General features: G+C 39.3%; 1 protein-coding gene across 1 annotated transcript in view; it reads left to right on the top strand.

The window, feature by feature from the left end:
- LOC139723242 (uncharacterized) overlaps positions 1–8,558 on the top strand; it is a 56,158-nt gene extending 47,600 nt beyond the window's left edge. Inside the window, exons 15-18 of the mRNA XM_071634500.1 lie at positions 526–670; positions 2,498–2,647; positions 7,748–7,852; positions 8,465–8,558. Of these exons, the coding sequence (XP_071490601.1) occupies positions 526–670; positions 2,498–2,647; positions 7,748–7,852; positions 8,465–8,558 (494 nt within the window). The remainder of the gene's footprint in view (positions 1–525; positions 671–2,497; positions 2,648–7,747; positions 7,853–8,464) is intronic.
- Positions 8,559–26,679: the final 18,121 nt, after the last annotated feature.

The raw sequence follows: 26,679 nt of genomic DNA, 5'->3' as shown, positions 1-26,679 counted from the left end.
ATTTATATATGTTGGGGGAACAGAATTGGATGGATATGGTGTAGTCATTTTTGACATGAGAATGTATACCTGATGTTATTCCAACTGTGTGTATGACAGTGTCTGTGTGGATTTCATTATTCTTTTCATTTGGTACTTTTACCTGTCATGTTTAGTTGGTAAATATATGTCACCGCTAGATGTCATCTAAGAAACGTATTTCATTCACAAATTGCCAAGGGGGTATATGATATTATTTGTTACTTTGTTTTCTCGTATCCTGTTTATTGTGAATGTGTTTGTCAAAGCAGACTTGCCTGTATCATGCTAATACTATTTTTGTGATTGATTATCTCTGTAACTTGAGACAGAAGCATAGTTTTCATATATTACAGTAAAAAGAAGTGTTTTTCATTACAAGAAATGCATTGGAAAGTTTGTTTATATTTCTTGTGAACTATTTGCATGGTATGAACAAGATAAGAATCTGCATAGACATAAAGCATACCAGGTCAATTCACACTGGTTGCCCATCTCCCAACACAGGTTGCGAGACCAAGGCGGAGGCAGTCAAGAAGAATTCCAGCGAGGAGCATCTCCAACCATTCAGCGCCAACATGGAGAAGTTCATTACCCAGGCTCATGAAGACATCGCGTCAGAGAACACCAGGTTACAGGACACCAGGGAGAGGTATCTGACTGTAGCTGCAGTCACACTGGCAAAACTTCTCAGCGTTTAAAGACATTATTTACCATTTGCAGATGAAACAAAAACCCAGCTTTAGTGCTTCAAAATAGTTCTTAAGTGTGAGTTAGGGATAAAAACAACCAATGTAAAATTTTTAACCAGGATGATCAATGTTAGGTATTGTTAAATACACAAACTGTGAACAATACTTATAATACAATTGTTTCAAGAATAAACTGTCTACAGCTATGGTTTATTGAGAAAAATAGTGATATCACAGAATTTTTGTATGGTAGGATGTTTTTTGATACAACTTGACATACATATATGACAACTAGAACATTTTTAAAATCACTGCTCCCAATGGTAAACAGTACCCTTAAATTTTCAAAGTCTAGCCAGGCTGAACACAAACTTCCCGAAAAGCGCTCGCGAACTTCTCACAAAACTTTCCTATCGAACTTGGGAAATTTCCCAAACCCACACAAATCTTCTGGAAGCTTGTGCAGTCTGAATGCATACAGCTGAAGCTTCGCAAAGTTTGTCACATGACCAGTCCACTTCCCGTTTGCGATGCCTCCCAAGTTATCAGATGGTGGGTGCTTTCTTCTTTGTTGCACATGCGCACCAGTGATCCAAACTGCAAAATGTTATTGAGAACTGAAACTTCGAGAAGTTTGGCTGCCAGTGTGAACGATCCAGCAAATTTCATTAAGTGTTCTTAAAGTTGAACTTCGAAAAGTTTTGCCTATGTGACCTAGGATTCAGAGACTCCAACCCAAAGCACCTTCTGATCTGGAGATTCTCCCGCGTGAAACCCCTAGCAAACGGGAGACTCCAAGTGGATGTGTGCGAAGCACGAAGTTCCTAGGGTTCTAGATGCTCTCTGGTGCTATCTAAGGCTTATTTTTTTTCAACATGCAATAGCAATAAGTAAGAAATCCTTTCCAACGGGAGACACAGAGCCAAGGCGGGAGAAATTAAATCTCAAACGGGAGAACAGGAGATTTTGCAAAAATGGGTTTTCGGCGGGAGATCTCCCGTCGAAAACGGGAGAGTTGGAGTCTCTGAGGATTCTGTATGGTTAACTTATTCATTTCTACCCCAAATGTGCTGTGTGTGATTTCTGTAGCATGTATATGTAAGGGGTCCTGTGGGAGTTAATGGCAGCTGACTCTTCCTTGGGATTTTTGTATTTTTACATTGACGTCTTTCTCAATGCCTAGGGGTTTTAGTGACAGACATACACATGGGCCATGCTCAGTGTAGTAGATGTGAGACAGATGAAAGGAAGTACAGCTGGAAAAAATTATGAATATTTGAGATAATGATGAGATAATATTGTGTTTTTTGTTTGCCCAACGTGTTTGTTAAAATATAGATCAGCAGTTGCGATCTTACAAATAAGTACTTCGGGTGAGAATTGATAAAAATCTGTCATAGCACATAATGCTGTGATGTTGTATGTTTGATAGTAATACCTATAGCCCATTCATAATGTGTCATATGTGTGTTATGATCTGTAACTTCATCTTAATACACATTATCTATGTAGGTTGTCATTTTTCTTGATGATGGCATGATTTTGTTCATCTTTGGATAGTTTTCACAAAATTTTGTATTCAAACAAAATGAAGAAGTATCACTCTCAATCTCAGTTTCAATCACATGAGTTTATATGTTACCATTTTTTTTTTCATTTTCACAACAAAAGTAGCTCAGCTGAAAATTCTGTATGCTTAGTCCATCAAAACTCAAAGGAAAGCATTACTGCTTGTAGTAATTTTTAGCGTTTTTGTCTCTTCCTGATGTGTGTACCTCTTTCTTCAGCTTCAATGAGTTAGTGGAATGGCTGTGTGTGAAACCAAAGCAAGGCGACAAGGAGGTCACTCCTACTTACCTCTTCAATCTCTGGGCCCCGCTCTGCCGAGACTTCAAGGATCTCTGGAAGAAGGAGCAGCAAATGGCAGCTAAGAAGAGGTCAGTGACCCTCAGCCAATCATCATCATCATCATCTATGCAAATATTTCAGTTAAACCTGTTTATAGCAGCCACCCAAGGGAGACCAAAAGAGAGGGTATTGTAGATTGGTGGCCACTATAGACAGGTGGCCATTATGGCGGGTGTGACTGTATTTCAGTCAATTTGGAATAGATTTTGGTGATGTTACGATGTACTTTCGAGGTCTTTTCGTTGTATCCAAAGGAAATGATCAGGAACACTGTCAACCCTGCACTGACTGTGAAAGAAGAAAACAATGGAAAATAATTTGTGTATGCCATAGGGTGCACAAATTAAGCCATAGAAAGATGAAATATGTCTTTTAGCTCTACATATATTATTGCTCAGCAACACAAAATGTCAACAACAAGCACTTCTATTAACTACTTCTAACTACTTATAACTTCTACTTTTTATACTACTTCAGGTTTTATTATTACTACTACTACTGCTGCTACCATTAGGCTACCATTGTACTCCTGCTACTATAACAACAACAACAACTACTACTACTACTACTACTACTACTACTACTACTATTTCTACTACTACTACTACTATTTCTACTACTACCACTATTTCTACTTCTACCACTTTCTACTACTACCACTATTTCTACTACTACTATTTCTACTACTACTACTACTACTACTACTACTACTACTACTACTACTACTACTACTACTACTACTACTACTACTTCTACTTCCATCATTGTTACCACTAGCTTGACTACTAGCTAAGCCCTGCTTAATCAGGAGTGGTGAGAAATGAGATATTCCCCTGTTTAAGTGGGGCTCCCCTTTAAGGGATGGCTGGTATTGACCCGTGCAGTTTGCCCTGTATGAAACCCAGTACAAAATATATGTGGGCATAACACTTTACCATGCACTATTATCATACCAGTTGGCGACCCCGTACACACACACTCTATGACACCAGGAGGCAAAACAGTAAACAAAGTGAAACAGCAGTCTCATACTTTGAGCAAATGCATCACTAGAACAAACCATTTAAAGGGATGGTATAGTATTGGTTGAGGTGAGGATTCAGCTTTTAACTTTTTGCGAAATGCTTAGAAACCACTTTTTGAAATGTTAAAGAGCATACAAGTCTAAGCAGAATTCAAAGTTTATTTGATGAAAATCACTTTTGAAATGGCTGAGACGTCAAAAAAAAATCCACAGCCATTTCAAAACAAAGTGATCCTAATAAAAGGTGGGTCCCATCTTTTATGAGGATCGCTCTGTTGTGGATATCTCAGCCATTTTAAAACCAGTTTTTATCAATTATACTTTAAATTCCTCTTAAAATTATATATGCTCCTTTCATATTTCATAAGAGGTTTCTCATCATCTCAGTGGAAACCTGAAGCCCCATCTCAACCAAGACTATCATCCCTTTAATGATCATTTGATCTTCAAAGTAATCCTCTTCAGTGTTCTCTGTAACATATCAAGTTATAGTGCCTTTGACCCCTGCAAATGCTGAGATATAGACAGCAGTGCAAACTTGAGCACGTTTCTGTTACACCATTTGAAGGAGCAGTATTTTCAGTGTGATACCTCACACCAAACACGTTTCCTCCCTTTTGTAACGTACGTACCATCCAAGTGACTGCATGCGGGATAGGTGACTCTCCGTACTCGCACTCAGGCGAATGATTGTGCTATAGGAGCCTGACAGTGCTGGATAAGACCGCCAGCACAATGCCAGCCATTTATGTCGATGAAGGGCAATTTGTCAGTCAGTTGCAGTAAAAACAGCTTGATGCGAGAATCCATTATTTTGGATAAATATGAAGTACGTACTGCATGCTATAAGGATTAGAACCAGCACTTGTGGCTGTCGGGCGGAAGCTCGGTAGTCTAGTGGACATAATGCCTGTCTTGTAATCAGAAGATCAATGGTTTGAATCCAGTTTGAGTGTGTATGCCCATGATTTTTTATCATGGCTACTCTTTAAGCACTAAGAAATTGGTGCTTATTTATCATGATGAAGGGCAAGATGTCAATCAGTTGTAATAGAAACAACTTGGCACAAGAATTCATTACTTTGAATGCCACCCTATTGTTTGGGTTTGTGAATGGACACTGAGATTAACGCTTGAAAACTGCTTGGTCATTTTAAGCAAATACGTTATTCTCATTTGATATTTTTGACCAAAAAAAACTAATAACTTGATTAAGCAGCAGGTTTGTTGTACTTTGCCTCAGAGAAGGGAGAATATTGTGCTTTGATATTACTAATCATAAAGAATATTTTTTTGCTATGAAATTACTTCTAGATTACTTTGTTGACAAAATCAGTTCTAATGAATCAAAGTTTATTTTCAGTACATGTTAGCAGCCCAGTATAAGTCTGTGATTGATAAAACTAGCAAGCTAATTTATCATCTTTCACAATTATAGCTGACAAGGTTTTTTTTTTTTAAAGCAGAATATATCCTAGAATATACTCAATCAAAAGCATTATCTTCAAAGTCACATAGAGAGTAACAGATCATTTATTGCCTGATTTTATTGAATTAATTCAAATGATTAATGAAACCACTGCCAGCTTTTGCTTTATATCTTAATGTCCAATTCGACCCTACAACAACTTACACCAATGAACTCTATCGCATGCATGTGAATTCCATCAGAGCATCATGCTTCTACCTCTTCTGTATGACTGTTTGACCTGTGTTCCTTCATTGCACTTAAGGTCACAATCTTTACAGCAGGCAAGTGATATACCAACTGTTGAGGCAAACATTTTAAGTAGACCTTTTGGTGAAATTGTTTGACTGTGGAAGTTGTTCCACTTGGTGGTAAACCAAGTTCAAGTGCTCAGTGATGACCTTTCACCTCCATTTACATCTGCTTCTGAGGTTTCAGTTTATTCTTGGAGTTGCTGGTTACTGTTCAGCTTTTGTACTTGGGCAGACATCATGCATACCTTTGGCAGGCTTTCAGATTGTTATGTATGGTCCTTGCAAAGGAGGAACAGAGGGCTAGGACTTCCCCTTTAATGCTGTCAAAGGGGTCAAGTGTGTGATGTGCAGTGCAGAGCCAGTGAAAGCAGGCCAGATGTTTCCCTCATTGTCACCGCCGGCCAGACAGTGGCATCGGCTGCGGCTTTCAGCTCGATTCCCCGCCTTGACTGATGCCTCTATTCAGGTTAATGCGTCAATCTCTCTACAGTTCCCTTGACTCCCTTCCTCCCTTCCTCCCTTCCTCCCTCCCCCTCCCCCTCCCCCCTCCCTCATCCTTTTATTGGTCTCTCCCTGTACCTCCTCCCTCAGCCCACCTTAATGTCTCTGTTCTTCATATCCACAATGGCTTTGAACAAAAAGCGTCTACTGCAGTTGCCAAAGGGAGCGACGATTGACGCGGCGGGTGAACCCCGTGATGATGTATCGATGCATTCGCACAAGGCCTGTTTCTACAATCAGACAATGGTGCGGTGGATTTGAAGCTGGCAATGCAGACTGCGGTCACTCTTTCACGAACTTTTCTGGTAGACTGCTGGGGGTCGGCCAATCATCACTTCAAATGGCGCTGTTTGTTTAACTGATTCAAAGGCTCAATCAAACCAATATTTTAGTCTCATATAAATTTCATAACCACCTGTGAGTTGGTTGCGGTCCCCTGATATTTGAGGTTTTTCACTCAGCACTGGTACATATTTCGTACGTGCGTGATCTACTTTGTCGGCGTGAAGTGCAAACATAGTTTAGGGACAGATTGTGAACATATGTTTCAATGTGCAGTTCAGCTGATTTGGCTGAATTTGGCTACGTTTATCTAACTTGAGAGAGAGAATCGCGTTTCAAAACGCATTTGGAATGATGTTTGCAAACATGGTTTGAAACGCTATTCTGGGGGTGCTGCGTTTATCTGTCATACAATCACGATTCGAGTGTTGTCACTGCACAGCTACTTTGCGCCGTTCGACCCGGGAAGTAAAGATCAACTGCGTACCAGCACACATGCCTCATAAGTCACACTCAAATAATGGGTAGAGAGCACAACTGAAAACAGCTGGGATTTGACCTTGAGATATAAACGGGTTTCAAAACGGCATTGCATTTATCTACTCACAGAAAGGCGATCGTGGTCTCAAACACGTTTCTAAACGCGTTTGAAAACACGGTTGCGTTTATCTAACCCCAGAAAATGCCTCAAACGTGTTTAGGATCGTAATTCTGCCTCAGAAAATTCTTAGATGAATGCAGCTTTTGTCAGATTATTGCAGATGATTTGACTTTGCAAGAGGGCATGTTTCTGTTGTATTGCACAATTTTTCTTCATGCCATTTAGAGTGCAATTCCATGACCTGCTCAAATTGATTGTAATAAATCAATTAGAATTAAACAAACAGAATGGTGGAGGTTTTATCAAAATTGGAAGAAAGATACAAAGATATGGAATGTTAGAGTTTCAAAATGTATTTACCGAATGGTGATTGTGATCACAACAAAATCGTGAAGGGAGAGTAAACAAAAGATAGAATCTTGCACGTTGATGAGGGAAGAATATCAAGTGGCTGAGATGTGATATCTAGAGGCTGTAGCAGAGATCATGTCAGTGGACATCTCGACACACATGACAAATGTACTGAACATGAAAGGAGCATGGAAAGACATTTGCGGCAAGATGAACACAACCCACACAGATGTCACACTAGTCATGATTTTCTTCATACACATATGGCATGAGTGCAGGCAGTTTAAATATATTCTATATTCATCCATGGTGTGACAAGACTTAGTATCTCAACTGGCATGATTCCAGAAACCTCTAACTCAATTTTGAACGTGAAAAATGCTGATTTGAGTTTTAAAACATTACAATTATTAATGTAATCCAAAACAGTGTTTCTTCATTATTTGACTTTAACACTGACGTTCTTTTTTTTTTTTTTTTAATGAACAAGTTATATAGCGCTTCTTAAAATTCATTATTCTTTTTTCAGATATGAGGTCTTGTTACCCCAGGGACAATATGTCATACGCCAAGGTTTAATTTCGCATTTCATTTCAATCTCAATCCAATTTTTGTTTTTTTATTTATTTGTTTGTTTTTTAAATTCAGGATGCTTGAGAACCAGGAGCAGGTGAGACTAAAGCAGGAGGAATGGAGGAAGGCAGCTCCCCTCAAAACTGGCTCCAAGAAGGCGGGTGGACTGGTGAGTAGACGGTGGGCAGGTGTGCTGCGTGGTTTTACCATGTTCTGACAGCCGGCCTGTGAAAGTGCACAGAGCATCGGTGCTGGACTGTGTAGCATTAAGAATATGTAGAGTGGTGGACTAGTCAGAGAATTGTAAACTTTGCCAGATTGATATTGAGCACTTTGGGGGATATGCATATGCGATCTTTGAGCTGTAAGGAAACACATTTTTGTTGTTGTTGCAATATGATATGCCATAAGACTCATATAATTGGGCATATGTGTCAGTGTCATGTTGCAAGAATACATGATTTTAATATGTTTGAAGGGAGAGATGGAGTGTGTGCAGTTGGTCTTTCTAGACAATTTGGATTATTAAAAATGATGTATTATGGGCTTTGAAATTATGCAGCTTCATATGGAAGGGAAAGCACTTTTTCTTTGAAAATTATTGCATTTTCCTTTTTGTTTACTTTCGATTTTTAACTAGTATTGATTGCGTTGAATATCTATTCTCTTCTGTTTTGATCACTTTGAAAATTTTACCATGGAAAGATCAATGTAACAAGTATTGATAATTATGAAGAAGAAAAAATGGCCAAATGTTCTTTTATTTTTCACGTTTCATTGCTGAATTTTTAGAAAGCAAGACTGTCTGGAAGCACATCTTCGCTGTCATGAAATTATCTCGGCGGTGGCGCCAGAGGGCCGTGAGATTCTCCGGGAGATCACATGACAACTCAGGGAGACAATAATCTGCAACGTGAGCAAAGCAGAAATTCATCAAGACACGATACGTGCATGGGAACTTTGTATTTTACTTAGCACCACTGGTATTTATATTCCTAGTGAGCACGTGATGATGTGCTGGCAGTGCCGTGTGGGAACAGTGTCCTTCGATTTGCGATCGGCGGAAAGACGCGACATTATCGGCAGTTCTGTGTCGTCAGTACTCACCACCAAGACAAAGAGTAATAATTCTATTCTGTGCCATTATCCATTATCTTATCATCATGTAGGTCAGTTGTTTTTGTATTCGTTTCCGCCAGTACTTTGGATGGTTTTTATATGGAGATATATTCATTTTGTAAATATAAGAGAGAGAGAGTGGCTGAAAGAAAAAACTATTATTATATTATATTAAGTAGTCTTTTTGACCAAGTGTATATAAAAGATGTTGGTTTTGATACTCCATGTTTATAAATATATTTGTATGCATTCGTTCCGAGATGATTCATGAAGCTGACAGCTATCAAAAAGAGCTGAACTTAGGCTGACAGAAATAAGAGCTACACCATACACTTCCAAAGGCTGGTCCAGCACCTGTACAGTATACCGCAATATTTTTCTGTATCATCCTTCTGTTTTTTTAGTGACGTTTTCAATCACAAAAGTTTTCTAGCTGAATTGTTGTGTGGCTGCATCTAAACATTATTATGCTGCCCTCCAGATTAGATTTCTTCCATCCTGGCCGTAGATATTACTCATACACCAACACCATCCATTTCTACATGCATATAGTCACACCCACTTAAAGTATTACTGCGGAACTGAACACAGTGGTGGCACCATTATACTCGCTGCTTGATCTTTGGGGGGGGGGGGGTCAGTCAAGCTAGTTTTGTTTTCACAAAATTCACGATGAAATGTAAGTATAACAGATTAGAAAAAGAATGAAAGTAATGTGAAGTTTATCGAAAGCCTGATACTTCTTGGATACTCACCTACTCTGCTATTGTTCTTGAAATCGTTCACTTATGAAGTACAGGAAACAAGAAGGGAAAAAATCTGTGGGTGGAAATAGAAGTAATGGTTTCAGACATTAATCCTTCAACACATTATAATTTCTTGCAAAGCCCCCTTCTACTCATGGAAGGGAGCAGTAATGTTATGGTATTTTTAAAGGGGAATTCTAGACCAGTTGAAAGTTTGTCTGAAAAGAAAGAGTAATCTTTTACAAGCACAACAGTGAAAATTTGATCAAAATCAGATAAGAATTACAGAAATTATAAAATTGTTTATTTAAATTTACTCAAAACTGTGCTTTTCACAGTCTATAAATACGCAGATGGTGAGTTTTATGACGTCCTCACTTCACAACATGCCATGTAGTTTGCAAGTAAAATCTTGAAATTTCGGGGGGGGGGGGGGGGTTGTGTGTGTTCAAACCCAATTCTGCTCCAGTCGCAAATCCTAGTATATCTGACTGACCATATTTTGAAGTTATTCAAGCAGGAATAATATTATGTTATATACCCTGATAGGAGAAGAATTGAATTTTTGTCAATTTTTTTCTTTTGTACATGATCAATGGCAAATTGCGTGATGATGACATCACCTCATCATTTACACACCAGTAGTCATATCAACTGTACCAAAACTGTTTTGCAAAAATTAACATATCTTTAAAATGTCATAATTTCTTTACTTTTAATCTAATTTTGATTAGATTTTCACTGTTACACTGTAGAATGTTACTCTTTCATTTCTGATGAACTTTTAACTGGTCCTGACTGACAAATTGATCACATGATCATGTTGGTTAAATCGCAGATAGGTTAAATACGACTGATATTTAGGCTCAAATGAAACATTCACATGTGATTCGCTGCACCCCAGACATCTGGCTCCACACACACACACACACACACACACACACACACACACAAACATAGTTTAGGGATAAATGAAGGGCTTTAGTTGGGGTTACAAGCTTGGACGTAGCTTTTGTAGTATTCTGTGTGACAAGATTCGCGTAATAGCTTCCACTTTCGTTTTCAGACAATTACACAATTATTGTCATCAATGCATGAATCCTCGCATTGCCAGCCAAACAAATCTGAAATCAAGAATTAAGCCACTGCCTACGGAATCCTAGATCAATGCTGTGCAAAACCTACAGAGATTTATGAATCTTGTAGGGAAGGGGTTTAGGAAGAACAGTGTGCATTACTATTTTTTTTTTTTTTGGTAATCTTTGTCACGTGTATTTAGACACCTAGCTTCCAGCCAGCAAGTACTGTGTTACCATCTATTACTCAAGACATTTATTGCGTAGAACATGTGTTTCATCACAAAACCCACAGGTAGCATGAGCTGACATTTACGATATCAGGGGTGGTTTTTTTTTTTTTTTTCTTCTTCTTCTCAGATCAAATGCCATCTAGAGGGTGAAATTTGGCATAGCTAGGGGCTGTTGCATAATAGGGCTACCACCTTAAAACATCAGAGAAAACATTTGTCAATTTTCTGTATTCATGGCATCTCCCACATTGACTTGAAAAATCTAAATTCTTATCTCTGAAGCAATTTTTTCCCCTTCGTGTAGCCTCTGGGCAGGAATTGTTAAGTCATTTATAGAGGAACATAAGTTGTTTTTTTGTTCTCTTTGTCACAATGTCCAACTGTGTTTCCATGATTGCAAATAATAAATAGAGAACATGTATGGGGACAAATTGCAATCGCAACTTAATCAATGGATGTTTGGTTTAGACCACCAAGGATGGGGCCTTGCAGGCGAATCCAACCAGCCTTGTTAGGTGCAAAGGGACTACTCCTTGGTCTCTTTTTTGTCTGGCTGAAGCAGGTTGTCGCCAACCCCCTACCAAAGTACTATAGCTGGAGTAAGAACCAATTACAGGGATGTTTGAGTAATGATCAAAGAATTAGATAAAAAAAGATCCCCAACAATCGTGGCAATTCAATTAGATTTGTTGGACTTCCCGATTAGCATTGTCGTGATAGACATGTCTGATTTGATTCCATTTCTCTCTCTCTTTCTTGCTTGAGGCAGTGGCAAACTGTTCTGTCTGTTTTTAAGCACACAACATCACAATTGTAAAGGGATGCTTTGAGAAAGTCCCTCTTGAGTTCAGTTTAGCTTATTTGTTGTTGTTTTTTTAACCTGAACCTGAAAGCAAGTGCTTACCACTTTAAATGTTTAAACTTATTTCTGATACCTAGAAACTTTTTTTTTTTCAAAAATGTACTCTAATGCATTAATTTTGCTTTCAGTTAATCAGTAGCAGTGAAGAATAGTTGGTACCCGCACATTGTATCTGAGCATGTGATTGTGCGCCGACTCTTTCACATCTAGTAAGTTGGTTATGTTCTGAACAATTTCAAATTTTTTGTTTGGAGTGTGAAGTGAGATTTTTTTTTTTCCCACTTGAGTGTCAAACAAATTCAAATGTTGCGTCACAGTGAGACGGTATGGTCACAGATCTTGACAGATCAATCGCACAAATTTTACCCTCATCCAATCAGAAGCATGCATTCATAAACTGTGGTTTTGATGTTATTGTTGTTGTTTTTTTTTCTTTTCATTTTGTGAGCTCTCTCCACCAACATAGGCAACAGGGTTCTGAACAAAGTGAAGAAATACTTGCAACTTAAATTGTGGTTAATGGCAAGGCTGAATGTATACAATAATTTTTTTTTTTTTGATATGTACAGGGATAGTCTTTAGAAGAATTTGAATTTTGTGGTTCATGATAAACTCAAATCTTCCTTCATACAGTGCAATAATAGTAAATCATCTCTTTGTAGATCATTCCTTTTTCACTTTTTTTTTTTCTTCAGCTATAGTAGCTTAGATATAAATATTTCGTTGTATTCTGTATTATGTTTTCAACTATTGTTGAGACAAGTCATGCATATTCATATACTTTGATATACAAGCTTTTTGATATATGTACATTATGCAAATGCATTCTCTAAAGTATTTTGTGGTGTGTTATATTATTCAAGTATTTGTATTAGTATTTGCTTGATCTCATTCCAACTCGGTGATAAACTCACTTTTATTTTTCTTGGTTTTTTGGTTGTTTTTTTGTTTTTTTGCTTCTAGACTAATATGACTTGTCTATATTGATGTGATGTGTTTGCTCAGATATCCCCCTGTAGGCCTATGTTGCTCCTATATTTTTCAAAGAAAAGTAGACATGATGAAAGTAAATAGGACTCCCATCAACACCCCCCCCCCCCCCGCCCTGTTATACCACACCTTTGCTGAATATACACAGTAACAGAACTCACTTCACAAGCTTATGTGTTTATGTAGTACGTGCCATTCAAACTAATATTTCTAATGATTTGTATGTGTATATGCATATTGTGTGAGCTGTGTTTCCTCAGTAGTGGAGGATCTTTAAGATCATGATTTGTTCTTATCTGTGATGGTAAAGAGGAAAATGGAACATGCCATATTTGTCCTGTACGTAGCATTAAGTAATGATCAGTCTTTCTCCGTACCACTATCAGTCTCAAGTACAGTGGCAAACCTGGGATAAGCTTAGAACACAGGAACTGAAATTTGAATTGCGCTGTCAAAAATCCCAACATCTATTTTAGACAGTAGATAACAACTCATTGGAATGACAAATGAGTAGCAAAAAGTACCATAAAGCAAAATACTTTCGCGGCATGAATTTTTCACGAATTGGAGCCAACATCCTTTTTTGCGGCATGAAATTTTCGCGAATTGCTACTGGCATTCTATGCATAAAGTGCGGACTAGAACTTTTTTGCATGCATTCGGATTTTGCAAATCTTGGCTCTCACAAAATTCATACGCTAGCATTTCTGTTTTTACTGTATGCTTGTTGGTGCATTGCTCAGTATGACATGTCTCAACTTGGGGAAAACATTTGACAGGTTTTGGTGTTTCTTTTTTATTTTCAAGTGACTTTTTTTTTTTGGAGGGACATGACAGTACTACATCAGCACCTGAAAGCAGACGACACAGTCAAAGGTTTCTGCTCAAGAATGCATGCATACAATCGAATCGTGGCTGCCGTGATATTTCTGTTTGCACATAGTGCAAGTTACTTCATTGGGCATTCTCCATGGAGGGGGAGTTTTATGAGAGAAATGGATGCTTGGGACTATTAGGTAACCACAAAGTAGTCTGTGGTTCTGTGGGGTCATACATAGCACAAATGTGAGGAATGTAGGGAGTGTATTAAGATAGTCCAACATTCAGAACTCAAATGAGATGTCTTAACCAATCACTCCCAGGAACTGGCTGTGCAGTAGACTGTCCTAGTTGGAAGGAACCATGCCGTAGTCTCAAGGGGTTAAGGTGTGTGTCAACTTCCCTTGGATACAGCTTAACTAGCATGATGTGTGTCTTTCAATGCAATCTTCTATTCTTTTTTTTTCTTTTTTTAATCATTCCAGTTGTGAGTCCATGACAAGAAACATTCAGTTGACAAGGGCTGAACATGGCTGAAATTAACCATTAATTCAAGATGCTTTGAAAAAACTAGCAAAAGCTGTTCTGTATTTAGTGTGGCTGCAGTTATTCATCCAATTCTATTGTGTATATATACATTTTTTTCCATAGGGCTAACTCTATTTCCAAATATGTTTGCATTTTTGTAATGTAGTTGTGTAAGCTACTGTGCGCTCCTGTTATAACAATTTTGTTACAAGGAAGTCAAAATTCAGATCCCTGAATTGTCATCTATATATCTTCTTTTATTGTATTTCTTCAGCCACAATGAAATTTTGATGTAACAAAAGAAAACTGCCGGTCCCAAGGACTTCGCTTTAACGGGAGTCGCCTGTATGTTAAAAAAATTGCATAAATTGCATAATATTCAAGGACTTCACTGCCTTCTTGGTCTATGGTTTCATGCACACTTTGGAAAGATAATCAATGGGAAAAGTTAAAGGGTTATAAGAGGATTTGTAATTATTTGTACTGAAAAAGATGTATGATATGCCATCCCCTGAAATATTAACCTACATCAGCACCACAAGATTGTGCTAAAATGCTTGTACTATGTTTGTATAAGCTCTGTCTTCTCTTGTATAGGTATTCTTTTATATAAGTATAAGTATTCAACAAATCTCAGATATATAATAGGTGAGGTAACATTGATCTCATGACAAGGAAGAGGCAAGGGGAAGTGCGCTTTAATGCATGTGATAACAAACAAGGTTTGTCAAGAATATGACAGAAAAGCATGTTGCACTGCAGTGGTTATGCGTGCAACATAATTGAAAGCAGATTATCTATTCAACCACCAGATGTATTTCAGGGTTTTTTTGATGGGAGAAAAAAGGCAGAAATGTGTCAGATCTTTTCAATATGAGCGAGCCCATTATTGTCCCTTTTGGAGGACGGTTTGAAATTTGTTTTATCTATTGATGAATGCTTTCCAAATTGCTCTGTTTCCATGCGAAAGTTCAGGGAGTGCCAAGAAAATCGAGTTCATGGTAATTCTCAGATGTCCTATCCCCCTTCCCCCCATGCACTCGGCCAACCTTTTGGCTGTCCTTCTCGATGTCAGTCATCTCGACCGAGACTGGCCCCAAACAACACGGCTTGGCCGGCGTATATCCACTGTCTGGTGCCCGCGTTCTGCGGGGGAAGCACAGATCCCTTTCATCACCCCCAGACTGCTTCGGACACATCAAGCTTTAAGTTACCAGCTTACCTTTCACATCCACGTCTAGGAGTCCCATTTCCTCATCAGAGAGGGAAGGGGAAAAAACCCAGAAAGTCGGATGGTGGGTACAGGAGTGTGTGAGAGAGATAGAAAAACAAAACCAAACAAGAACGTGTGGGTGTGGTTTTCACAAGTTGGTACACTTTGACACGTCCATAGCCACTGATTCCTTGTGTGATTAGAGTAGAAATGTCACGTCTCATGTAATGTATTGTGCCAGATTTATTGTGGTCTTGTACTTGAACGTGTAAGTCAGCACATTTTCGTGGTAAGCACTTCTCCAGCCGAGCGATTTTTTTGTTGTGCTTTTTTGCTTTGTTCAGCTTTGTTTGCCTCCTTTGCTGTGGATTACGTGATCGAGGCTCAACTAACGACATTCCGATGGTGTGTATTTCTGCGTGTTTATTGCATGAAACAGAAGGAAAAAAACCGAGTGGATTTCCCATTTGAAGGAGCGCCCTTTTGGCTACATTTTAAAGAGTATGAAATATTGTTACTTGCTTGCAGCTTTGACTCAAAGTTTGTGTCCTGAGTACGTCTTACAACTGCCAATAACCCATAGCTAATTTGTTGTATGGAATTCGATTTTTTTTTTTCAAGATCTTCAAAGGGCCACTCTTGTATTTGGACAACCAGAAAGCAATGCCCTCTTTACTTAACAGTGAAATGAATGCCACGTTGTTGGTGGGAGTCTTATCACTCTTATTGAGCTCTTCAGTCCTCTGATAAGCGCGTTCGTTGTGTCCTGTTTCAAAATCTCAATTCTCGTTGAATTCTGTTTCTAGCGCAGTGCAAAACATTCATTAGTTATTTCATGCAAGGAAATCGTTCAAAAGCAAATCATACGAAGGGGCTATTAGAGAAAATTTCGACTGCATGCACAAACATAAAGTCAGTGAAATTATCAAGACCAAAAAAAAAAAAATCAATTTTCAAGACCAATGAAATTGCGTTGCAACAAACTTTATTCACAGCCCACCTTCATACATAATATGACACCGATGTACTTGCACTTGAAAACCTTTAAAGAAAGAGTATCGCAAGTTTTCGCCGTTTCTTGCTTCTTTGTCTCTCTCTCTCTCTTTTTATGTATTTCATAAAACCTGGTTAGAGAAGAATGACAGGGTGATATTATTTTGCGATGAGAGGACGAGTAAAAGGGGATCACAACTGCTCGATCCATTAACAAGTGTCACCACGTCTGAAAGTGGTCCCGCAGCTGTGGTCCAGATCAGCACGGTAATGACCCTGTCTGTGAGTCTCTGGAGCTAGTCGCCACACCAATGTCTTGTTGTGGGTGTCCATCTCCCCTCCCTCTCCCCCCCCCCCCCTTCTCTACCTCTGCTTTTTTTTTCTCCATGTATCTGCTCCTCTGCCCCTCTGCTCCTTTACTCTGCATTTGTCTTTATATATATGAAACAAAATAATAATGCATATTGCAGAGGGCTTTAGTTAACCACCGATAGTAACTTCGGAACAGTCTGAAACATGCGAGGCGAAACCGAGTAAGTTTTCGGCTATTCTGAAGTTACAGGAATGGATAATGCTTAACTAACGCCCCACTAAATAATGTTCAGTATTTGTTTTATAACATGGTGACATGGATCCGTGTCATTTCATAATTCGATTAAATATATCCATGCATTGTGCTGTAAAGAAAAAGGCCTAACATGAGAAATGAACTGCTTAATGAAATTGAATTGTAAATCAAATTTCTGCCCGTACATCATCCGTATTCGACGCTTCGTGAGTAAATCCTCTGTGATGGATTTGTCAACGCTGTTGTAGATGACGGCAATCCAACTGAATAAACAAATTCACGTATTTGAGCAATGATATCTCCGAGCGGTCGCTAGTACTGGTCATTAGTACCGGTCATTAGTAAAGGCTTATGCCCGCTGGACATGTTGGGCAAAATGAAAGACTGATCACGTGATTACTGATTACTACTACAAACGCGCTTCTGTTGCATATGTGCCCTTTCCCCATCAGAATTTGATGAAGTGGCATTGCCTGCGTCATTATAAAAATTCTTGAAATCTGCCATATTCTGTAAGTCAAACATCTCAATCTATCGCTATGTTCAAGTAATTCAAATACATTGTATTTCTATTCATTGTAATTTCAACTTCTTTGTAACGGCTAATCAAAGGGCCTATAATTGCGTGTGTGATTGTGCTGACTATTATGATGTATCAACTCTAGATAGTTTTGGATCTAAATTCATGTCCCAACACACTCTAGTCCAGCGCTTTTATATCATCGTATTTCTACTGTGTTTTTATGCTTGCTAGGTTTTTTGGTTATTCCATTTATACTCTTGTTTCATTCAGCTTGACATGTTGAAGGATTGTTAGATGGTTAAAGTGGTCCCAATACCCGATAACTTAAGAGCTTACAGGGCTTACAGGAAATGGAGACGAGTTTATGTACGGAAAATATGTTTTATACCTGTTTATCTGCGTGTGAGTAATGACGAAAATAACATGGCTTCGTATGCTACTATGCCAAGCTGTGATCGTTGTTTCTGTATGGTGGCGATAGCATTTCGAAAGATTTCTATCAGAACGTGGGAACAAATATATTTCGTGGCGTGGAAATGTATGAAAGGTTTATATCTTTGTACAGAAACAAAATGGAAAGTTTGTATTGTTTAAATTAAGAGAAAGCAATAAATTATCAAAATTTACACAAAACTGCGACAGTCTGTCCGTGTTATTGTGTAATCACTCATAAGACTATCAGTTTAGTGAGTTTTATGCATGTGTTCGTCGCTTGTTTCGCTGTTGCTCATGATGCCATTTCCCAGGCTGTGTGAAGTTCATCCAATTTGATGGTACTTGTATATTGTGCGGGAATCGAGACACGCCTCAGAATAAGTGTATCCAGAACGTGCGAAATGCTCTTGGCCTCTGGTTTGTCACTAAACATTCCTGTTAACGGGAAAAAAAAGAAGAAAAAAAATTCAAACTAGTATACATAATATCGACTCCTTCAAGGAGAATGGTTAAAGGGGCATTCCAGACGATTTTCATAATTTCATTATCATATAGTACATAAATTGACAGCTCCATGTATAGATTCGTGGAAGTTATTGTGACCCTTGAGGAAAGAAACCAATAAACTGAAAATCTTAAACAAATTACACTGAAGAGTGTTGATGACATAGGAGCCTCACATATTTCAGAAATGTAGCAGTGTAATTCCAGTACAATACCGCTTGCTCAACAAATTCACCTGAGTAGAATCTATGCATGCCTTCTCCATATAGTCTGCTGCCTTGAGCCCCAACTCATGCATTCTCATGGTGAGGCTGCCATGTCATCATCCTTGTTCATTACAATTTGTTATAAATTTTGAAAACATTCTCATTCCTCCTCCCAATCACTATAAATTCTGAAACTTTGTACTTAGTTTAACTAGTTTATAGTTGTTCAGATGTAAAAGTGAAAATCATCCGGAGGTCCCCTTTAGTACTATTAGCCTTGAGGAGATTTTTCAATAGTGCTATGTCCCACGACTTCGTCTCGAGGCATTGCACTGTTGAGAAGTCACGAGAGCTAATAGTTTTAACCGTGCTCCTCGAAGCGGTCGATATTTGTTTTATATACCGCATCCCACTTAATTATTAATTTAAGATATTTATGCTAACTTAAGGCGTTGAAATGAAGTTGCCGTGCTACCGGTCAGAGAAAAATTGATAACAAGAAATATTATGAGTATATCACAGTGCGCAAATACTATATGCGCGCAAGATATATACGTCCGTGCATCTTGAGAAACCGCTAGCTGACGGCCGGGCAGTATAGCGAACACTAGTGACTGCACCTTTGACCAATCAGAATCGAGGATTCATCAGTGTAACAAGGTATATTCGTTGTTGTTGTTTGTTTGTTTGTTTGTTTGTTTGTTTTTGTTTTTTTTTTCTCTTGCGATTCCTTGCCTAACATTGGTCTGTATTTGTGATTGATACAGACTAACTATTATGTTTGTTATTTTTCAAAGAAATGTTTACAGAGTGTTTTCAGAGTAACTTAGCACACAGCGCAGCGGAATCAACGCACCTTCGCCCTCCGTCAGAGACAATGATATTACAAAAGGAATATTGTAGGCCTATGCCATTTTTATTGTCATGAAAATGCGTATGGTATAGGTTATTGTGATAGTCTGGCTTAACAATTATGTGAGCTTTAGAGGGCCCTTTAAATAAACTAGATAGCTGTGCTTCACGGCAGTGTTTTGTGAGATGCGTTTCTGTGGCGATATTTAATGTGGCTTGAGATATGTGCTTAGAGGTGTCTGTGTGTGTGATCTATATTGAAAAAAAGAGTGTGTGTGTGTGTGTGTAGGTGTGTGAGGGTGTGTGTGTATGTGTAAGTGTTACTCTAATAAAAGTGTTTGTTTTTGTGGGGGGGGGGGGGTTATGCCCGGAATGGAATGTTTATCATTTTATGAATGACTTTAATGAAATCAATAAAGATCACTGAAAAAAAGAAGTATCTAACTCTGCTCGCGGGGTAATGAATGTGACTGTTGACAGTATTTTATGTGTGCACGTGTGTGTGTGTGTGTGTGTGTGTGTGTGTGTGTGCGTGTGTGTGTGTGTGTGTGTGTGTATGTGTGTGTGTGTGTGCGTGTGTGTGTGTGTGTGTGTGTGTGTGTGTGTGTGTGTGTGTGCGTATGTGTGTGATGACTTCGGTTCATGCCTTTTCCTCTTCAAATTCCCGCTAATGAGACCAGGAGGAGTGTAGCCAGCCAGCGAGACGGCGTCGAATTCATTGATGTTCATTTGTCATCGTAAATGCATCGGTTGGTGTCGGAGAATGACAAGACTTTATTCTGGCAGATAACTCCCCCCTTGTAATGGCGTTCATCTTCACATTCCCCTCCAGCAACCCTCCGTTTTTTGGCTGCCGACACAAACCAGGGATTATCCGCTCCGTATAGTTTGACAGCTGTTGGTGATATTTTGCAAGAAGAAGGGGGATGGAATCGCTCCAGACACGGCAATATTTCAAGGTGGAAAAGAAGCTAATTGTTTGGCAATGATCGATTAAAAGCCACCCAGGCGTAACCAGCGTACAAATATCAAAATTTGTTTCAAAGGAGAATTTCGGGGGATCTCTGAATGGGTGGTGCATTGTTCGATAAAGCCTCGGGCGCCTACAGACCCGCCACGAGCACTTTCGCATTATACACGCTTTGCGCGGCGCCGCAAAGGCTAAGCGGGGAAAATAGTAACAGATTTGAGAGGGATTTTTCTTCTTTCTCTCTTTTTTTTCTTTTTACGTCATGTATCACAACAGTTTTGACGTCTTATTTCAGGAACGCTTCCAAATATTATTTCTACTCCGGCTTTACACAGCTCACCATGTTTAACAAGTATTTAGGAAATAAAAACAGTAAAAGAAAAGTGTGCCGGGATTTCAAAGCTATGTTAAACACATAAAAATGTCGATACATCTGTAATGATTTTTTTGTTCTGGGTTTGTTGTTCTTGTTGTTTGTATGTTTCATTTTTTTCTGCCAGGAGAAATAGTGTCTTAGACCTGATACGTAGCATATGTGTATGTATGTGTGTGTGTGTGTGTGTGCAGGGGCGGATCCAGGGAGGACCGCAACCGGCGCACGCCCCCCTTTATTTTTTGTTGAAACAAAAGAAATAAAAAGAAAAAATGGGGGGAGGGGTGCGTGCGCCCCCCTTTAATTTTGTAAACACGCCCCCTCTTTACGGAATTCCTGGATCCGCCCCTGGTGTGTGTGTGTGTGTGTGTGTGTGTGTGTGTGTGTGTGTGTGTGTGTGTATGTGTGTGTGTGTGTGTGTATAAGTGTGCATGTGCGTGTATACTCACTCGCGTGTCTGTGTATGCGTGTTTGTATGAGTGAACATTAGTGTGTCTGTGTTTGCTTTTCTCGGCTGAGAATGAGGTTGCAATAAACATGTCTAGATGCTCTCGAATTCAACACGCCCAGCTTTCTGTAAAGCATGCATGCTATCCGTCACAAGTCAGCGAACCCAAGGTTTGTGAGGTATAAGTTGTATGCGCCAATCTTCAAATGCTCAAACTGGTGAACCACAAGAACAACTTTCCTTTTTGTCTAGTTTTATTAATGTATTTTTTATTATATTGTCCGACTTGTTTGTTCTTGGTTGCTTTTGTTTGTTTATTTGTTTGTTTGTTTTTCAAATGTTTGTTTTTGTTTTTGTTTTTGTTTTTTGTTTTTGTTTACTGTCCATTATGTCTCCTGGCATGTAGGGTACCAACAAAAGTTCTCCACGCCTGTCTGTCTTGAGCCATTCTCAGAAGTGATCCCCAGGTCTGGTGGAGGTAAGCCCGGTAAGCCATTTCATTTTCCACGGTTCGTCGCCAGGTGTTCTTGGGCCGCCCCCACCCCCTGTCTAAATTCCCCTCCCTGGAGTCCAATGTACCGTATGTCCCCAAAAAATTACAACGGGACCCTCCGCAATGGTAACTTTAGAAATAGTGAATCAATCCAAATGCAAATTCAGGGTGTGAAACAACTTATTACCCACATCTTAATGAAAACCCCATCCGATTTGCTTCAGTGGTCAAAGAGAAATGAGGAGTTTTGTAGAGCATGTCAGGAATCCCTTCCCTCCAAGTTCTGTCCATTATGTTCACACATTATGCAATTCCAAGAGCATCGAAGTACTAACTTTGGAAGAATCAGACACATGACATGCTTCTTTACAAAGACCACATTTCTCTGTGACCACTTAACCAAATTGAATGGGGTTTTCTGCAAAATATAGCTAAGGTGTTATATTCTAAGATCCTGAAGTAGCATTCAGACAGTTTAATCGTACTGGAAATTTTCAGTGCGAAAATCCGGTTGTAATTTTTTTGGGGACATAGAGCTGTCCTTGTTATGTCTTAAGCTTCCATTCTCACGATGTGCCCAATCCACCTCCATCTCCTTCTCGTTAGTATATCTTCCATACTCTCCTGCATGATGGTATCTCTCATACAGCATTTGATATTGTGTTGGGCCAGAATGTTATACACGAGATAGGTGTCTCAAGCATTTGGTATGAAACCCTTGTTCTTGTTTGGCAATGCATTGAAACTGTTTACCCAACCTGATCCGCGAGGCAGCATAATCTAAAATCATACTTAATAGTACGCAGTTAACATATACTACAAGCTTGCTGTATACTCATTCCATTTACTAAATGTATAACATTGGCAATTGGCTTTCGGGTTGATACTACACTCCTCGTTCTTTCTTTCCTTTCTGGTTTGTTTAGGCGAAATGTTTGATACATATTAGCAGGAATTGGTTAACTCATGATTTCAGTTACACGTACAGTTTGGACACGAAATTCAGAGGACGATCCGACTTGTGTGTGACTGTTGAGAGAGCATTTTTGTAGGAGATGTGTGATAAAACTTGGGGGCCTGTTTATCCAGCGTAACTCAGTGAATCGAGCGTATGAGATCAATATTGTTCGTAAGTCTGTTTCATAAAGATAGCTCTACTTATGATTGATTTAAAGCACATGTGATTGTTTAATAGCAGATTGCGAGTGTAACTCTTTTGAATTGCGCCAATCGTAAGATTAATCTCAAGATCAATCTTTGTGAAAGTGGCCCCTTGGTTTTATGTCCTACGTGTGCAGTGTACAGCGCTATACGCTCCCAGTCGACCTACATTACACAGACACAAACGTACACATGCTCTCACTTATACTCACACGGCAAATACCGAAACGATTTTCTGAAGAAAACAGCACTGCGCCTCAGCTATTTCTGAATTTCTTTGTCTGATTACTATTCCTAAATTCCGAGAAAAATCCTAAAGACACGTTTTCTCCGTCTCCAACCACAAAAGTCTGAAAGTACATCCACCCACACGCAGGTACACTCTCTCATACTTTGACTCGGATTAATCGCCTGGTCAAGGAAGAATTTCGCCAATCCTGTCATTAAGACCAACTTCTCGAACCCTTTCCTGTGATGTTTGACCTCATCCTCACCAAACGCTCACAGCTTGAAACATGCAATGCTACACATACACAACATACACACACTCACCCACACAAGCAAACATACACAACATGCTCACAAACACATGCGTAGGCCCGTGTCGACATAGGTATTAATTTTACAGAAACGACACACAGTGGGATTTTTCCGCCAAAGTCCCAATGATTATCCAAATCCAAAACTTTCGACGTCCCAATGAGTTCCGACGAAATCTAAGCCGACGAGCTCAAGAAACTCGCACCAAAGGCTCACCAAGGGTGGTACCAATGCCAGAATACTCCTAGAACCTGGACTCGATTAGTTAACCTGTCCGATGAATACTGTTAATCGTCGGACACTCAACAGACTGTCATGACGCCAGCTGGACACGCCCGATAGCCGCACAACCATGACAATACAAATCTGTCACACATCCAACTAACTCGACACTCATCGGACCGACTCGACACCTATCAGACACTGACTCGACTTGCGACCGCAAATGGCGTCCGATTGCGAACGAAGCTCTGAGCTTAGTTCCTCCATCGGACGATCTCGCCACATCGGATCACGTCCAACTTGTCTGACACTGCCCTCATTTAGTCTACGAACACAAATCGGATTCATCGGACTGTGATAAGATATACTTCAGTGGGTGATCGGAGGAAGAACACTTTGTTTCTGAGGAGTGACCGATGAGCAATGTGCTCTGTGGATTGGGGGTTTATAATTCGCACCATACGTGACTTGACACAGAAATGCTCCTGTTTCAGTTGCCCATTAAGTTAACTCCCTGAAAGGTTTTGATCATAATCAAGCATGTTCAAATGAATTACCCCTACACTTAATAATAGTAATAGTAGTAGTAGTAGTAGTAGTAGTAGTAGTAATAATAATAATAATGATAATAATAATAATAATAATAATAATAATAATAATAATAATAATGATAATAATAATGATAATAATAATAATAATGATAATAACAATAATAATAATAAGGTCTTATTTACCCAGGGTAGCCTCTTCAGTGTTGTCACTGCTCTACCAGAGGGCCCTGCCATTACCCTAGCGTTGCCAGGTACCCATTTGTACACCTGGGTCGAGAGGGACATGGTGGGTAAAACATCTTGTCCAAGGACGTCAGCACTGGGCGGGATTCGAACTCGGGTCCGCTGATCGGGAGTCGAGAGTCTTATCCACTATGCCACAGTGCCTTGTACACATCAATATGTGAAATCTCCAGATAGCATTCAGGGATTGAGGCAATTAGAGAAATTTTGATGAGTGTTGTAATTCGTGCTCTCCTTGAGACATAGCAGCAAAGGTCAATTAATATGATTGTAGAACAAGCGGTCGGCCTCATGCCAAAAGGGCACTACTAGTGTACAAAGTCTATGGTGTTAAGGCCATTTTAGCATAAGGCCGACGCTATAACATTATGGATAGGGCGGAGATAACGGAGAGAATATTTGTTTGCATGTGCCTGTGGGTCTTCCATAAGTTGTGTTTGTATAAATTGCATAAGTTTAGGAAAGCTTTGATTTCAGTAATCCGTATTATCATGGTTCAGATCGAACGTTAAATTTTCAGCTTGTCATGGGATGTCTTATTTCACATGTATTATAAAAGCAAGGAAAAGAAATGCTTCCCATTTTTTGGCGTTTTTTTTTCCGTGAGCGTGTGTGTGTGTGTGACGTGTGCGGGTGAGCGCATCCGCTTTGACTTCCCACTAACTTAACGTAAAAAAGGCCGTTTATTGTTTGTTTCTGTTTTGTAATTTTTTTGGGGGGTGGGGGGTACATGTGTTACTGATGGCATCAATTGATTCACCTTCACAGTGTTTTTTTTTTTCGTCTCTCTTTCTCTCTCTTCTTCTTCTTCAGGACCTTCTCCTACACCAGGTCGTAAATGCCGACACTTGAGTATGAATAGAAATCATCTCAGTTCTAATTTCCTCATTACTATAAATTGTAAAAATAATGTCATGCTCATGTGGCACATTAGCACAGGTTAACGATTATGGATAAAAATATATACAGACTTAGAGTCAGATACATTTTTATGGAAGATGGGAAGAGCGTGACTGTATATTTTTCCTCTTATTCATACCAGGTGTTTCGATTACACGCTATTGCGCTTAACAACATATCAATTCTGTGTGTCAAATCACTCTGAGAGATATAAATGTTTTATGAAGACAAGTTCAGATTCTTTTCCGATAAATTTCATCCATTATTTTCTCGTTTCTCCGTGCTCTTTAGATATCAATTTCTCAATATGTAAACAACTGCTCACGAAGTTGTTTATGTTACGCCTAATATCAACGAGAATCATTCCTTTGAATCAGGAATTAAGTGCACAAGACCATGAAATTGTCAAAAGAATACAATCTGAAGCCTTTGTGTGGACGTAAAAGGTGTTTCCACCGCAGCTGACACTGCAGTCGAAGGAGATGCCCTTTTGATGTTGGAGTTTGGTTTTATTTCACCTGTTAACTGAGGAAGCAGTCAAAATATGCTTACAAGCATGCACTTCCTTCTGGTATTCATGTCTTATTTCATGACCTTTCTCCTGTTAGTGAAATCAATTTGTGGAGGATTATGATAAGTGTCGTATACTCATAATTTATGAAAGATGGGACCAACGTGGCTGCATATTTTTCTTGTTATTCACCCGATGTTTTCATTATACGCCATTGCACTTAACGACATAATATCATTAATTTTGCGTGTAAAGTCACTCAGAGAAAATTAACTTCCACAATGATGCGATCTTTGATGCAAGGGGAGCATTATCCAAGTCTGGTTTGGTGTGAAGTTATCCTCAATTCACTCATTGGTTTTAGTGTAAACTTTTTGTAGTATGAGGGCAAACGACACCCAATGAATTCCTATTTTTTAAAACATGTTAACATACAATTTCATTACCAAGTCCCTCTCTCCCCATTAGCTCACCCTCCTTCCCCCCCCCCCCCCACCTCTCTCCCTCTCTCCCCTCCTTTCTCTCTATCTCCCCTCTCCTCATCCCCCTCCCCAGCCCACCCCTTTTTCTTTTTTCGGTGAAGGAAAAAAGAAAAATGTTAATCGCCTCTTAACGCTGCAAAGTGATGCCTTGGATTTTATTCTCGGCCGCTCCTCGTGGAGTTTGTTTGCTGCAGAGGCCAGGAGTCAACGATGCTCGCAACAGCCCGTGACCGACTCCATCCTCACTCTGCCATCTCGCTGATTTATCCTCCCCGATGCCGATGTGGAACAATCAGCGTGCGATAATGATTTATAGATCGCCAGCCTCTGCTCTAGATTGATAACTAAAAGAAGAAGAAAAAGAAAAGAGAGACAAGAAAAACAATCCTCAATAAATCCTAGACTTAGAAATGTTTCTCTTACCTTTCCTCACTCTCCTCCTTCTC

This window comes from Diadema antillarum, unplaced genomic scaffold, assembly GCF_040938485.1.
Source record: "Diadema antillarum isolate AM-2024a unplaced genomic scaffold, OU_Dant_1.0 scf00000183, whole genome shotgun sequence".
Taxonomy (NCBI): domain Eukaryota; kingdom Metazoa; phylum Echinodermata; class Echinoidea; order Diadematoida; family Diadematidae; genus Diadema; species Diadema antillarum.
The sequence above is the reverse complement of the archived record's forward strand: the minus strand, read 5'-3'. Positions and strand labels throughout refer to the sequence as shown.